Source organism: Medicago sativa, chromosome 5 (assembly GCF_051527215.1).
Source record: "Medicago sativa cultivar Bolivia chromosome 5, Bolivia_mono, whole genome shotgun sequence".
Lineage (NCBI taxonomy): Eukaryota > Viridiplantae > Streptophyta > Magnoliopsida > Fabales > Fabaceae > Medicago > Medicago sativa.
Genome location: NC_140753.1, coordinates 78,178,924 through 78,194,852, shown reverse-complemented (window position 1 = coordinate 78,194,852; position 15,929 = coordinate 78,178,924). Strand labels below are relative to the sequence as shown.

Sequence of the window (15,929 nt, the reverse complement as noted above, 5' to 3'; positions counted from 1 at the left end):
CCCTAACTTGCTTCGTTTTCTACACTGATGATGAATCTAAACTCTGATTAAGAAATTAAACGGTGAATCTTCATGATTTCTCCGTTTAGGGTTTCGTTTTGAACTTTTATTGCATTTTTTTGAAGATTCCACTTCAATTCACCGTTTAATTTACATTCTGAGCCTTCGATGATGATCTTTAGTGAAAAAACGAGAAGGTTTGGGATATACCTGAATGTTCGAGTGAGAAGACGAAAGAAATCTTCGTAGATCCTCTCTGAGCTTTCTGGTAAATGCTTCGTTGTCGTTGAACTGATGAAATTCTTCTTCGTCTTCTCTGATTCGAATTTTCGATCCCTCTTCTTCTTGCTATTACGGCTCTGTGATCGTTTGAGTTTGTCACCTTCGTGATGAATTCAAGCTTGAATTGCAGAGCATTTTGATTCGATGATGATGAATTTCGCAAGAAATCACTGAGAATCACACTAATTTGTTGATCTTTCCTTCAATTGAAACGGTTTAGGGTTTATGTGTTCTTGAACTTTCTGGAGAATTCTGGATTTTGATCTATGATTTTGGAAAGAGAATGTGGAATTGTGTTTGTGATGTGGCATTGATTCTGTGGTTCTTTCTGACACTGTGTGCTATTTATATTCTGCCATGTGTGCTTGAGGTCCATTGAAAAAGTGCCATGTGTCCTGGACCTGTAACTAACCCGTTCCTTGCTGTATTTTGGACTTGGGCCTTTTGTGCAATTTTGAAACTTTGAAGGACTGCCCTGCAAATAATAAAGAAGAACCAGACTGCAAAACCTTGGACAAAAAAGGACTTAAGAAAAAAAACTCAAAAATTCGAAAATAATAAAAAAAACTTAAAAGTAAAATTTAAACTAGGAAAAGGGCTTGTATGCAAATTTTGGAAATGTTGGGACTTTAAAAATAAAAAGTGATAAAATTGAATTAAAACGTAATTTGAAATAAACGTAAAGTGAAACGCCTAAAATTGACAAAACGGACTAAAATGAACCAATGGCCTAAATGAGGTACTTTAAAGTAACCTCTCTCTGCCGAAATTTCGTGTGAAATGACCAAAATGCCCCTGGGGCTAAAACGACTAAAAATGACTCAGAAGCAAATTAAAAATGGATTTTTAACAGGGAATTGAAACAAAAGTTTATTTAAACTAACTTGAAAGACTCAGAGACAATTTTTAGAATTTAAACAGGGTTTTAACACATGAAAAGACTAAAATGCCCCTAGGGGCAAGACTGACTCAAAATGACTTCAAACGCAATTTTTAAAATGGATTTTGACATAGAATGAAACAGAGACTTATTCAAACTACTTGAAAGGACTCAAACAAAATTTTGAAAGACTGAGAGAAATTTGACATAGGAAATGACTAAAATACCCTTCCATGTGAATTTTGCAAATAAAATTGAAATAAAATGCAGAGAAAGATGCAATTGATCAGAGATAGTTCAAATGACTTGTAATGCAAGAAAAGAAGAAATGAATAAGTATTTTTAGGTCCAAAATTAGGGTATAACAGAAACCACTTGCAATTTCTGAATCTTGAATGGCCTTGATGCTGAAGGAGAGAGTTCTTGCATGGAATCAGGGTTAAAATTGGTGTTAGAGACAACACCTTTGTCTTTGGATGAAGCCATGGAATCCAGAGAAGAAAGAACCACGAAAAGGTAATGAGCGCAATCCAGAGAAGAAAAAACCAAGAAAAGGTAATGAACACCCTTGACTAGGTGAACAGCAAGGAGGAAAAGGGAGGAAAGTTGTAGGGAACAGAGCAAGGGGAGAAAAGATGGAAGAAGATAAAAGAAAGGGAAGAGAGACCAGAACGAACCAGAAAGGGACAAAAGCAAAGGAAAAACTACCACACCAGAAGGTGGGAGAAACAATCCAAGAATTGAGAAAACCTAGATGCAACTACCAACAATCTATAGAGATTGGTGAAGGAAAACGATAGAATAAGAAGAAGAAAAGAGGAAGGAAAAGGTAGTTAGGAGAAATTCATCATAGTCAAACCCTAGCGATGAAGGAAGATCTTGCGTTTTCTTGGAGCCGAAAATCGCAAAATCGTTTTTCGATTCTATTTATTCAATTAGTTTTTTCATTGAGGAAAAAAGGCTTTTTTTTTAACTATAAATAAATGAGATTTTTTTAATCAACATAATCACATATTTTGAGCAGAAACCGAAACTCAAACCTTCTTTTGATCTAAGCTTTTTCTTTCTTCAGGTTTGACATAAACACATATACTATTATTTCTTCTAATTATGCTTAGATTTTTATTTCTATATATATAATATAAGATGAAACTAACACCTACGAGTAAGTTTACTGATTGTTTTTTTTTCTTTCAGGTCCTTGAACTATTGTTTCTGGCATCCATTACAAACAACTACAAGTTTCAGGTCCTTGAACTATCACATATAGTATTGTTTCTGTTTCAGGTCCTTGAACTAACACCTATACTATTTTTTTTCTTCTGATTCAACAGTACCGTTCTTCTCTCCATTCTTATTCATAATTCATAATTGAGTTTGTGGCATCCATTCCTATTTTGTTTTATTATTATTATTATTATTATTATTATTTCACCAGTTCTGTAGTTTAGCAATAGGTATTTTTGCTTATGTTGATCTTTTATGTTGTTTTGTGTGTGAACCCAGTATAACGGACATTCATAATTGGCACATGCCATTATAGTGGACACCGTGAACCCAATAGTCTATAGGAACACACAGTCATTTCTAAATTTTTGCAAGTCCGGATACTTAAAAAATGTTTATTTTATTCTATATATGTTAATAATTTTTCTAAATCCAGTTAATTATATTTGTCAGTGGATATATAAATTTTCAATTATACAAAGTTATATGTCTAACCCGGGCAACGCCGGGTAAATATACTAGTTATTATTATATTTGAGTTCGCCCCCCCCCCCCCCCCCCCCCATCCATTTGTCACTCTTTTTCTTTAAGTTTTCTAAACCCTAAATCAGAGAATTTAGGGTTTCCTTCTGGATTTGTGCAACAATGGCTTCGTATCAGGGTTCAGTTAGTGCTGCCCAGGTTTTTATTTCTTTCTTTATAATTATTTTAACTTTTTCTTTATGTGGATTTTTGGATTCGTGTGAATTGATAGGTAATTCATATTAGGCTAAAGTGCACTTTTCCACCCCTAACTTTCAAAAACTTGCAATTTTGTATTTTGTGAAAGAGTTACCAGAGGATGTCTGGCTATGCCACGTGTATGTTTCTTCAAAATCTGTCTTAGACTGGACATGTGTATTGCTCATTTGGTTTATTCTAAAATGTATGGATAGGGAGATAGGGAGATGTATAGGGAGATGCGTTGTAGCCAAACGGTATTTTATTGTGGCTTACCATACGAAAAATTCAAGCAGAACGGTTTCATTTAAAAAAAAATAAAATTATTCTCTATGTTAATGTGAATTTAGTAAGATATATGTCAACGATATGAATATGAATGACTTTCTATAAAAAAAAAAAATTGATTTGAACGGTTTCTACCACAAAAATTTACGGTGTCATTTAACAAAAAAAATTCATTTGTTTTGAAAGAAAAAAAAAATTCATTATGTGTTAGTTTGAGTTTATTAGGCATATGTCAACGATATGAATGACTTTCTATAAATTATTTGAATGGTGCTGCAACAAAAAAATTCGGTTTCTTTTTACCAAAAAAGTTTTTTTTTTTTTGACGTTCTTTTTACCAAAAAAGTTAATTCTATGTTATTGTGAATTTATTATGCATAAGTCAACGATATGAATGATTTTCTATAATAAAAAAATTAATTTGAATGCAAGATCAAATCACATAGGCTTTTCTTTAAAGAAATATATATATATATATATAGACACACACACACACACAGGCTATGTACTAATTCTATTATCAATCATCAAAATAAAAGAGTTGTTAAAATGAAGATTACATTGTTCCTTGTTATGTATTTGATGACTAGCGGTACTTGTCACATATTTGATGGCACACATAGTATGTTGGAAGAAGATTTCGAGTTGGAGAGACAACTAAACCTCATCAACAAGTTCCCCGTAAAGAGTATTCATGTATTTATAGGGATGGCAATACGGGTCAGCCCGCCCCGTTTAGGCCCAACCCGCTATTAGCCCGCCAAAAACGGGGTGGGGCGGGGCGGGCCAACTTGAGGGGGTGGGCTCAAACTCACACCCCGCCCCGCCTAAAGGCGGACAAGCGGGTTGGCGGGCTGGCCCGTCTATTTTTTAAAATATTTTTTTGTCATTGTTATTAACAAATACGCTGCTATTATAAAAACAATAATAGTAAAAAGAGACTCAATTGAATCAGAGCAAATCAGACTCAGACCGAGTAGAGAGCGAAAGAGAGAGAGGACGAGTTTGTGTCTGGGATGAAAGTTTTATAATGCAGTGGTGGCGAATAAGTTTTTTTTTCTAGAGGTAGTAGACTAGTGGTGAATTGAGGTTGGGTTGGGTATCATTTGGCCCAATTGTTTATGGGGTGTGTAAATTAAAATTCGGTCACTGGTAGTAAAAAAAGAAAGTTTAATAAGCCCGCGGGCCAGCCCGCCCCACCCTGCTATGACCCGCTTTTTTGGCGGGCTTAACAGGGGCGGGGCCAACTAGTGCGATGGGCTCAAAATCTCACCCCAGCCCGCCTAAAATGGCGGGTTAAACGGGTTGGCCCGACGGGCCGGGCCCGTTTTGCCACCCCTATGTATTTATAAAGATATCCATTTTCATTTTCTATTTTTGAGGGACACAAATATCCATTGCTGGTAGTTTAATTTGATCTCTATATTTAATAATTTTATTTTTGTTTTATTTTGATAGTTTCTATAGACCACATCAGGATACATAGTTGATTGTGTTGATATTAATAATCAACCAGCTTTTGGTCATCCTTTGCTCAAGAATCATAAATTACAAGTAAGATATTGTATTGTGGTCATTCTTCAATTTTATTTTATTATTGTCTATAACCTATCTTTCAATGTTCCTTTTCTTCTTTTTTCGGTAGAGAAAACCAAGTTTTGAAAAACAAAATAGTGAATCAAGTGGGAAGATTTCACCAACCAATCTTATTCACACACTTGAGAAAGTAAGGTGTCCAAAAGGAACCGTTCCAATTCGGAGGATAACGAAAGACGTTCTCATTCAAGGAAAATCTTTATTCAAAGATCATATCCTAACTCAAAATAGTGCTCGTAGTCATGTAAGATTTCTCTTATACCATACAATTTCTTAGTTTTCTTAGATTCAATATTTAACTAATATGTGAATGTATTCAATTTGTAGTATGCTGAATTGTTTGTAACAGCTCAGGAGGGTGTCCTTACTATGGAGTTAAGGGAACTACTAGTATTTACAATCCAAAAGTTAGTATGGGTCAAACAAGTGCAAGCCATTTATATATTGAAAATGGAAAAGGAGATGGTAATAATAAAATCTCCGTTGGTTGGCATGTAAGTTAATTTATCCTATCATTACGCTAAGTTTATTTTTATTCCTAATGTACATATATTTTACGTTTATAATTTAAATAAATTTGACGGTTTAGAAAATACTACTTAATCTATCTTATACATGATGCCAGGTATCTCCACAATTATACAAAGATGATGCAACTCATATGTACTCAATATGGACTGTATGTAAAAGATTTATTTCTAATCTTTCCTAGCTTGTAATATATAGACTTTGTCTAACATGCACAAGTAATTGAATCTTGTATATATACAAAAAAATAAAAAATCTTCTATAAAATTTGAGGCTAATTGAAAATTACAATTTCATTTCATTGAAATATAACACATTGTTAAAAATATTACAGTCGCAGAATTTCAAGAATGGATGCTACAATATGTTGTGCCCAGGTTTCGTTCAAACCAATCGTGACTTTCACCTTGGTATACGCATAAATCGTACATCAATCTATGGCGGAACAATGATTGAGATGCCAATTTCTCTTTTGCAGGTTAATTCTTTACGTCAAATTTAATTTTAAAATATCTGGATTATTAAATTTGATTTTTTATTTTATTTTGAAGATATAATGTTATCAAATTTTTAACAAGATTGGAATTTTTTTTAACTTCATAACTATAAACTTCAAGCAGAAATGTGTCTAATATTGTTTGTGACATATTAAGCATGGTAATTATATATTCACAAAATGTAATGGACATGTATCCAGGATGAATCTAGCAAAAATTGGTGGTTCATGGTGGTAAACACGTCGATTGGATATTTTCCAGCACAATTATTCTCCAACTTGGCCACAGCTAATACAGTGGGATGGGGTGGGTTAACAGTAACTTCTTCAGGTTCTTCTAATCCTCCAATGGGATCAGGATATTTACCAGATGAAAATTTCGTCCATGCTTGCTATTTTACGCATATTGCGTATCGTGATAAATCTAAACAAGATTTGGGACCTTCAACACAGATGACACAAAAGTTCCTTAACACCCCTACAAATTGCTATGATCTTCATTACTATGAAGATGCTGGGACAGAAGCTGGATATGCTCTTCAATTTGGAGGACCCGGTGGTTATTGTGGCAATTAACTGAAGTCAACAACTTTGCTTTTAGTACCATGATAAATAAAAGAATTCCTTTGTAATGATTTGTCGTTTTTTTTTTTTTAAATTTTAATTTTGATAATGTTTTTTTCAATTAATCATGACAAAACAAAAGTCTGAAAACACAATTATCCTAAATCTAAATTTAATCAAACCTTTATGTAAGCTTTATAGAGTCTTATCAATTTCTACTTTACTAGTCTAAACAAATGATAAATCAGTTGACATATGTAAATAATGTTACCAATTAGTCCTGTGTCGATCAACATTATCTGACGTTACCTTTTTCCCTTTGCAACAAGAGAGAGAACTGAGAGGCGATATTCAGCACGCAAACACTGGAGGCAGATTCAAGAGTGTCGCCATCGGAACATAGTGTTATAAGAGCATCTCCAATGGGGGGTCCTTACTTAACAAGGACCACTCCCCGTTAAGGACCCTCCATTGGAGGAAGAAAAATTGAGTCCCCGTTAAGGAACAGACAACTATATAAGGACCCTCTCTCTCCTGGGTAACTAACGGGTCCCACGTTTAAAAAGTAATAAAAATGTGTACTACTTGGTCCCACTTGCATAAAGAAGTAATAAAATATGTACTACTTAGTCCCACTTGCATAAAGAAGTAATAAAATGTGTACTGCTTGGTCCCACTTGTAAAAATGAGTAATAGATAAATTATTTTTGTTTAATATGTAAAGATAGTGGGACATATTTAAGTATTTTTCATTGGAGTCCTTATTAGTGTATTGCCATTGGAGTCATTGAGTCCTTAATAGGTACTTTTATTAAAAAATTATAAATAAGTGATGTGTCACGTGGGGTCCATTTAAGGAGTCCTTGTTAGAGAACTACCATTGTGGATGCTCTAAGTTCTTCAACATCGTTGACAAAATTTGTTAATTCATGAGTTTTTTTTTTTAGGAGAATTCATATGAGTTCTATCAATATAATGAGTTGAGATCCTCTTCATTTATAAAAATATATGGAGATTGCTATTATGAAAGAGATAGAAACAAAAAAATAGATCTTCCGTAAATATAACTCAATTGATAGAACAATGCATTATTATATGCAGGGGCCGGAGTTCGAACCCCGAACACCCCACTTATTCACCTTATAAGGTGAATTCTAGCCTCTGACCAAAAAAAAAAAAAAACAAAAAATGGGTGATGAGTCCTATCATTAAATGGGAGTTTAAATGGAAAGATCTTGACTCTTCACCAAATATGACGTATAGATATATTTTGGTTATTTTAATCTTAAATTAGGGGCATTTTGATAAAGGCAAAATTCTATGGTACACCTACCTAAAGATTTGAGTGTATTGGTACACCAAATCATCAAATTAATAGTTAAATTTGTTATTTTTTGAAGAGAAAAATTGTTTTCTATCACCTATAATTATAATAATTAAATCTTATTTATCAAAAGCGTCGACGAAATAAAATATATTTTTTTTGAATTTTTAGTACTCATGATAGAGAATTTTGATTATTTTTTACAATAAAATGTAAAAAATAAAATTAGAATAATTTTTATAAACAATGAAATGATATTTTCTAAAATATAAATATCAACAAATAACTCTTTATTTCATAAAAATGATAGTTAATTTATAGATTTTTGAAGTTGGAGCACCAGTACACCTTAATTTGCGGGTGTACCGTAGAAGTTCCATTTGATAAAACCCTTCACCATTTTCTTCCATCCTCTCTCACATCCTCGTCGTTGACTCTCCTCCTCCTCCTCCTCCTCCTCCTCCTCCTCCTCTTCTTCTTCTTCTTCTTCTTCTTCTTCTTCTTCTTCTTCTTCTTCTTCTTCTTCTTCTTCTTCTACTTCTTCTTCTTCTTCTTCTTCTTCTTCTTCTTCTTCTTGATTACAAGAAAAGAAATTTTGTTTATGCAACTGACCTATGAGACTCAAGAACAAAAGATGAGAATAAATTGAGATTTTTTAAGTTAGATGCAAATCATTGATGGAAGGATCCTCGAAACTTTTTGAGTTAGATGAATCATCAGAGGTCATTCTTCCTATTGAAAGTGCAGGTTGTTTGGGTTTTGGAAGGGTCATTGTGGCACTAGCCAACATTACAACAACAGTTGACATGGTTGGTCTATATGCGGCATCTTCTTGAACACACGAAAGACCTAAGTTTATCCACCTCACAACTAGGAGTACAACTAGGAGTGTTTAAATTCAAACCGATCCAAATTAAAACCGCAAACCAATCCAAAAAACCGAAAATCGCACAAAACCGAATTTTATTGGATATGTTTGGATGACATTTCGTGAAAACCGCTTGGATTGGATCGGTTTTTGGGTTGATTTTCCAAAAGTGAACTGTTTTTTTTTTATTCAAATGAAAATTATATACCACCATTGTATAATAACCCAAAAAGCACTTATTTACCTGATCTACCAAACAAAATATATTTACATGGTCTAAGAGCCCGTTTGTTATAGTTTTTTTATAATAAAAAAATCATTTTCTTAAAAAAATATCACTTTTAAAAGTTTTGCATCCATTTATTACAACTTTTAAAAAAAAATCAAAATCTAAAAAAAAATCTAAAAACGGTTTCAAGCGAGAAGCTGTTAAGAGCAATTTCTCAAAAAATAGATTTTTTTTAAAGGAGAGGGAAAATATGATTCAAAAGATTGAACTAATTTTGTAACAAAAAATCCCTTTTATATAGTTTTCATAAAAGATTGAACTAATTTTGTAACAAAAAGTTCATTTTATATAATTTTATCCAAACAAACTAGATTATGTGTTTAAAAATAAGTGATTTTTATTACGGTGAACAAACATAAAATAGATTTTGATTTTCGTAAAATCTCTAAATTATTAATGTCAAAATCACTTTTATTTTAACCCATAACAAACGGGCCAACAAAATACAATTTTTTTTAGGTAAAAACAAAATACATTTTTTTTTTGAAGGACAAAATACAATTTTTTGTTTGCATATATTTGAAGGGTCATGTTAACCAGTGCCCCCGGGGCACTGGTTAAGGAAGCCAAAAGAGAAAATTTTAAATAAAAAACATACTTTTTCAGCTTTTAATGCATTGATTACACATCTCTGAATGCAAATCCTACTATATTTGACCCTTAACATTTCCCATATTTGAAAATAGATTATATAAAATAAATTATTTTAGTCTGATTTAAAAAAAAAAAAAAAAAGTGAAAAGGTTTATGGGCTTGGGCTTTTGAGTTTTGACCCATATCCATATATAAGAAACAAAGCAGATTTCGTTGTTACTCTCATTCTGCATAACCCTAGCTGCCGCGAACAAGCGAAGGAGAAAGCAAAGGCTTTGAGATTTTCAGCAACAATGGTTAGTGAAATTTATTTGTTACTCTTTCTATTTTCTCTGATCTATTCATTTCTCGGATCTTAATATTTGTTTTCAATTTTTCGATTTTAGACATTTAAGCGCAGAAATGGAGGCCGTAACAAACATGGTCGTGGCCATGTCAAATTCATTCGTTGCTCCAACTGTGGTAAATGCTGTCCCAAGGTATTTCACTTTGTCATTTTAGTATATTCATGTTTGATTTTGAATCATTGAATCGAAAATTGATCTGAACATGTTTTGTTTTTGTTTGTGAATAGGACAAGGCTATCAAGAGGTTTCTTGTTAGGAACATTGTTGAACAAGCTGCAGTTAGAGATGTTCAGGAAGCTTGTGTTTATGACCGTAAGATTTTTCTGTTTTTTTATTGTTTTAATTTTTATTTATGTCTAAGTTGACTAATTGATTTTGTATTTTTTTAATTTTGATTCATTCCCATGTAATTTTCCAAATACACATTATGGGTCTGTTTGGATTGACTTGTTAAGTTATTTTTCAGTTTATGCAAATTAATAAGCTTTTATTCATTTCATAAGCTTGTCTAGGTAGTTTATGAAAAAACACACAAGCTAGTCTAGGTAGTTTATGAAAAATCAACTTATGAAGATGCAGTTTTTGTTAGTGAGAACTTACGAATTAACATTAAAGCTTGTTTATTTTCATAAGCTCAATCTGAATGGGCCCTACATAAATTTCAAATCCTTTGTAGGGTTTATCGTGATTTATACGCATGATATATCCTTAACTGATTCTGTTTTTTTTTTTTTTTTGGTTGGAATGTCATTTGTAGAGTACACTCTTCCTAAGCTGTATGTGAAGATGCAGTACTGTGTTTCATGTGCTATCCATTCTCATGTTGTGAGAGTTAGATCTCGCACTGATAGGAGGAAGCGTGACCCTCCACAGCGTTTTATCAGGCGCAGGGTAATTAACTATCTTTTTACCTCTTTCAGTTTTCATGTTTTTGTTACTAACTAGGTCAGTTATGTAATTGCATATGAAATTGTGTATGGAGACTTTTATTTGTGATTATGTGAATAACTTATATTAGACTCTAAGTTAATAAAACATGAACACATGGTGTGCATGTTCCATTCTTATGTCTTTGCTATGCAAATGCGTGCTTAATAATACTTTTGACACTTGAAACTTTGGCGTCACTTATATACCTTTGCACTGCTGTGTCGTTTAGATTTAGATTTGTCATATAGTGGCAAGAGCTGCTTGCTATAGCATTGCAGAATTTGAACAAATTGCATTGTTTTGCATCCGCAATTTAGTACCTAAAGTATTGTCAAATTGCTGTTATCGCGGTTCTATAGCACTATATCATACCGGAATTAGATACAACACTATTTTCTGTGATCCACATTTGACATCATTGTGTTAGTTACACATTGTTGTGTAGATTATTGTAGATGCAAGTCTCTTTCCTGCCTTTTCAATGTAGTATGTCATCTAGAATGTGAACGCACATTATTTGAATAGGATGACTTCCTAATACTCCATCTATCAAATCCTAAACTTGTTCCTAGAAATCTATCTAATAAAAAGTTGATTTTTTATCAACCTTACTTTCTGTTATAGATTGATATTGTTGCTTGAGTGTATATCAGTGGTCAGTTCACTTTAGTTTGCTTTACATAGTGTGGTTGGAGTGGGGGGAGCAAAATCCTTCCCTACTCAATTCCTGCTCCCCTCCTATATTGGGGGTTTTGTAGGAGAGCAACGGTTTATCAGATCTTATATGGCATCAGTCTAAATTACGTTCTTTGATAAAATGTATCACAAATTTACGAGGACAAGTAAATTAACTTTTTTCCTGTATTAAATAAAATTTAGCCTCTCATTGCAAACCAAAATGAAAAGGCTATTCTCCCCTTCGATTAATTTCCCCTATCCTCTTTGTGAACCAAACAAAGATAGGCTTTGTGAACCAAGCAATATCTAATTAAGTCCATCCCCTCCAATCAAACCCATCCATACTTTCTCCGTATTTCAATGAGTCTGGATTTGGTGGCTGTGAAATTGCTTATCAGTCTGTTTCCTTATAATTATATATTTTGCTGTTTATTTTAGTTGGTGTTTAACAAGTTTGTTTATTTCTTTTTTAAAGGATGATGCCCCAAGGCCTGGTCAGCCTGGTCAAGCGCCTCGCCCTGCTGTAGCCGGAGGAGCTCCTGTCCGTACCTAAAAGCAAATTTCAAGAGCTTTTGTAGTTTTGAATCAGTGTTATGTCACAAATCCAATTTCCGTTTCTTGTTTTTAAAAATTTTGGATTCATGTAGACAAAAGGATACTGTTGTTCGTTTGCTTACTTTAGTTCTTGTCATTAATATTTTATGGTTTTGGTGAAATTGTTCTTCGACCATATTATTAATATTGTGAACCTTAGCTTTTCAACCATATTATGAATATCACAATTTTCTTTACCTTTATCAACTGACTGGTATGACTACCGACAATCCTTCCTTCTGTTGACCTTTTCATTTTAAAAGCACTGCCTTCGAAATTTTGAAAACACGAGTAATGGCTGGCTCATTTTGATAAGATTCAGTGGTGGCAAAGCTCGCTTGATTAGTTCATGAAATTTGAGTCTTTATGAACTTCCTCTAAATGTTCAACTTTCAATTTTTTGGATGCTGTAAAGGCATATGTGTTAGCATTTTCTTTATTTGAATTTGAATTAGATCAGGAAACTTTTCTCTTATTAACATATGCCCAATTCTAATTTTGACCACCATATCCAGATCTTCGGATTTCTTGTGTTGTGTAGGAAAGAGAGATTGGTACTTTAATTCTTTTTCTTAATTGTGTTTACTACACCGTTGGATAGTTTGAATATATCCAAACTACAGTAATTTTTTAGTATCAGTAGTTTGTAGATCAAAATCAGGAAGACATATTTAGAGAATTGGTAAGTCGAAGATGTTATTGTTTTTTTGAATAATTATTAGCGTTAGCTGGAACTATTAGCGTTTGTAGTGAAAGTGATAAACTCCCCTACACTCGAGGTTCACCATAAAAAGGTGTTACCTGTGAGACAAGAAAAGGTGTTGGGTATATTAAAAAGGTGTTACCTGTGAGACAAGAAAAGGTGTTGGGTATATGAAGATGAAACTATAAACTCAATAGTTGGGAGGAGAGAAAAATAATTTTGAAGAGGAGTGAAACTATTCTTTAGCACGTGAAGAGTCTATAATGCAGTAATAGCATGACATACACTTTATTCAAAAAAAGAAGATTAGAACTTATGAAATTAAGTGGAAAAAACAGAAAAAAAACTTGTTAAAACTGTCATAAACTGTTTTTATAAGTTTTCGCAAACAATCACACAAAAACTATGTTAGTAGATAAACTGAAATAAGTCGATCCAAAATCCAAATAGGCCTATAACTATACAAATTTGAGCTTAATATAATAATGTAGGCATCTGAAACTATGGTTACCCTTAAATTGTTTTTCAAATTTTGTGATAGCTGCTCATTACCGTTCTTGTAGATGTAAGTGACTTTCATCCAGAATGCCAATGTTAATGACTGTTATTGAATAGGATTACTTGAACTTGTTTGAAGAAATCTAATAGATATATTGTTTTTATATTTTATTCACCTTTCTTTCTGTTATAGTTATAGATATATTGTTGATTTTGAGTGTATAAAAGTGATAAGTTCTTTTTCAGTTTGACTGTTAATGACTGTTTGAAGTGTGCCGAGAAAAGGAAGAGGGGGGGATTAGGAATTAAGAATTTGAAGGCGTTCAATTTAGCTTTATTAGGAAAATGGGAGTGGAGAATTCGTAATGAAAAAAACAGTTTGTGGGTTAAAGTCTTGTCTAGTAAATATGGGGAAACAAATGGTAGAGTGAATAGGAATGGGAGACATTGCTCAACATGGTGGAGGGATTTACAAACTATTGACAGAGGAGTGTGGGGCTTCAAAACAGGTTGGTTTATATCTAGAAAAATAGGTAATGGTGAGGAAACTCTTTTTTGGATAGATCCTTGGCTTGAGGGTAGAGCAATGAAAAATAGATATCCAAGTCTCTTTTTGTTGGCTGAAAATAATGATATCACTGTGAAAAGTTTGTTGCAAGGGCAGGGAGAGAGGCGTCAAGGGGTATTTCGCTGGTGCAGGAGTTTATCGGATGTGGAAAAAAGATTAGAGTCAGAGTTATTGGATGAGGTGCAGCTGATACAGCTTAATGAATATGAGAAAGACAAGTGGATGTGGTCGAGAAATGGATATTCGGTAAAAGAAGCGTATTCTTCGATTATAGGAGAGTATGTAGCTGAAGATTCAAGGGATCTTGCTGCGGTGTGGAATGGTTTAATTCCATTAAAAGTTTCAGCTTTTGTGTGGAGGTTATTGCAAAATAGGATACCTTCGAGAGACAACTTAATTAAAAGAGGTGTCTTGAACGAATCTCAAAAGTTTTGTCTGTGTTTTCTATATGTGGCTTGTGTTTTTGTCTTGTGGTTTCGGTGATCAGGGGTTTTTTGTTTAAGTTTAGAGGCCACTATTTCTGGTGTATATTCTTCTCTTGGTTTGGGTGGAGGTTTAATTCTGCTGAACATTTCTAGCCTCATTGTACTGTGTTTCAGGCATGTCTTATGCCTTTTAATAAATCTTCTTTTTGGCCTTTCAAAAAAAAAAAAAAAACATAGTACGTGTTTGGTTGGAGGGGTGGGAGGTTAGGGGTAGATTTTACATGTTTCTCACCAATATGTATTCTTTGACAAAATGTGGCACAGTTATTAGGACATAAGAAGTTTATTAAATCTTCCTAAAATAAAGTTTATTAAATCTTAATAGGCATCATACCAATAAGTCTTACAATTTGTGCTCTAGGATTAATCACGCTTCTCTAGTCTAGGAATAGTTATTGATTTCAGCCTTATGAAAATTAGTTGGAAATAAACATGAGTTCATCTTGAATTGGTTACCAAATTTTCTATTCGTATTCAAATCATATTCCTCAGGCACATAGTTCATCTCTCTTTCTCAAATATTCCTTAGCTTGAAACCTTATTAATTTCTCCATTTTAAACTGGTCTTGAAGATGTAGAATCTCTGTTTGGAGTTTCTTATATCTACCCACTAAAACCAACTGTATCAAAATCTTCGGATAGAAAAGCAATACACATATTTCAAAAGTTTCAAATATATTGTGCCTAAAAAATAAAGGAGGATTTGCATTAGAAAAATATTTACGTTTTTAATGTAAAATTGAACTTAGTCCAAACCTTATTACTATTGCCTGGTCAAAGGAAATATATCGGAGTAACTCAATTTTTGTGAACATGTTATTTTTTAGTATTACTTGCACATTATAAGGAACAAGCCATAACTCTCACCCTGGAACACACACATTCTTTTATTTGTGCTGAAAAACAAACGGTTCCACTTAGTTTGCTTACTTGGTCATGCCATACTTTTCTCTAAAATACGGCCACTTCACTAGCTTGTGCCTAATTTATATGGAATCAGTGGGCATGCTACAATAGGGTACTCTCACACCTATCTTTTCTGTTGAACGTGTGTATCAGCAGTTGTTACTGCCAGCTGCACTGATTGACCAAGTCTTTAGGAGAATTTGTTTTTAATATTTCAGTTTTTAATTAGCTAATAAAGTAGTGGCTAAAGATTAGGAGTTAGTTACTCAGTATTTGTTTTTATTTAAGTTACAGCTTTGTATTTGATAGCAGTTTTTCAATTCAATAAAGTTCTAGTTTTTCCCTTCCTATTTTCTGAGTTACGTATAAACACCAACAGATTGGTATCTAGAGCCTTCTTCTTAGAGGGACTTGTGAGTGAAACCCACCATAAAAGCTTAAACACTATCTTTCAATTCATCAATCAGATGGATTCTGAAACATCCTACAAAGCCCTACCAATACCTGTGTTTGATGGTGAAAACTATCATATATGGGCAGCAAGAATGGAGGCGTATTTAGAGG

General features: G+C 33.2%; 1 protein-coding gene and 1 pseudogene across 2 annotated transcripts; both read left to right on the top strand.

Moving 5' to 3' along the window:
* Window positions 1-3,946: 3,946 nt before the first annotated feature.
* Window positions 3,947-6,649, top strand: LOC146925334 (protein neprosin-like; annotated as a pseudogene). Its single transcript, XR_015011028.1, has 7 exons — window positions 3,947-4,093; window positions 4,865-4,951; window positions 5,043-5,237; window positions 5,321-5,487; window positions 5,619-5,672; window positions 5,856-5,999; window positions 6,219-6,649. The product of XR_015011028.1 is annotated as a protein neprosin-like (transcript).
* A 1,933-nt stretch (window positions 6,650-8,582) lies between these two features.
* Window positions 8,583-12,399, top strand: LOC146925333 (small ribosomal subunit protein eS26x-like). Its single transcript, XM_085711958.1, has 6 exons — window positions 8,583-8,714; window positions 9,773-9,952; window positions 10,043-10,135; window positions 10,231-10,315; window positions 10,761-10,894; window positions 12,087-12,399. The coding sequence occupies exons 1-6, from the start codon at window positions 8,583-8,585 to the stop codon at window positions 12,162-12,164; spliced, it is 702 nt and encodes a 233-aa protein (XP_085568084.1). The 3' UTR covers window positions 12,165-12,399.
* Window positions 12,400-15,929: the final 3,530 nt, after the last annotated feature.

Excerpts from the sequence above, each read along its gene's own strand:
- LOC146925333 (XM_085711958.1), top strand. The coding sequence starts at position 8,583 with ATGGAAGGATCCTCGAAACTTTTTGAGTTAGATGAATCATCAGAGGTC. Across the intron at positions 9,953-10,042 it reads TGAGATTTTCAGCAACAATG|ACATTTAAGCGCAGAAATGG; the intron begins GTTAGTGAAATT and ends TTTCGATTTTAG. Across the intron at positions 10,316-10,760 it reads GGAAGCTTGTGTTTATGACC|AGTACACTCTTCCTAAGCTG; the intron begins GTAAGATTTTTC and ends TGTCATTTGTAG.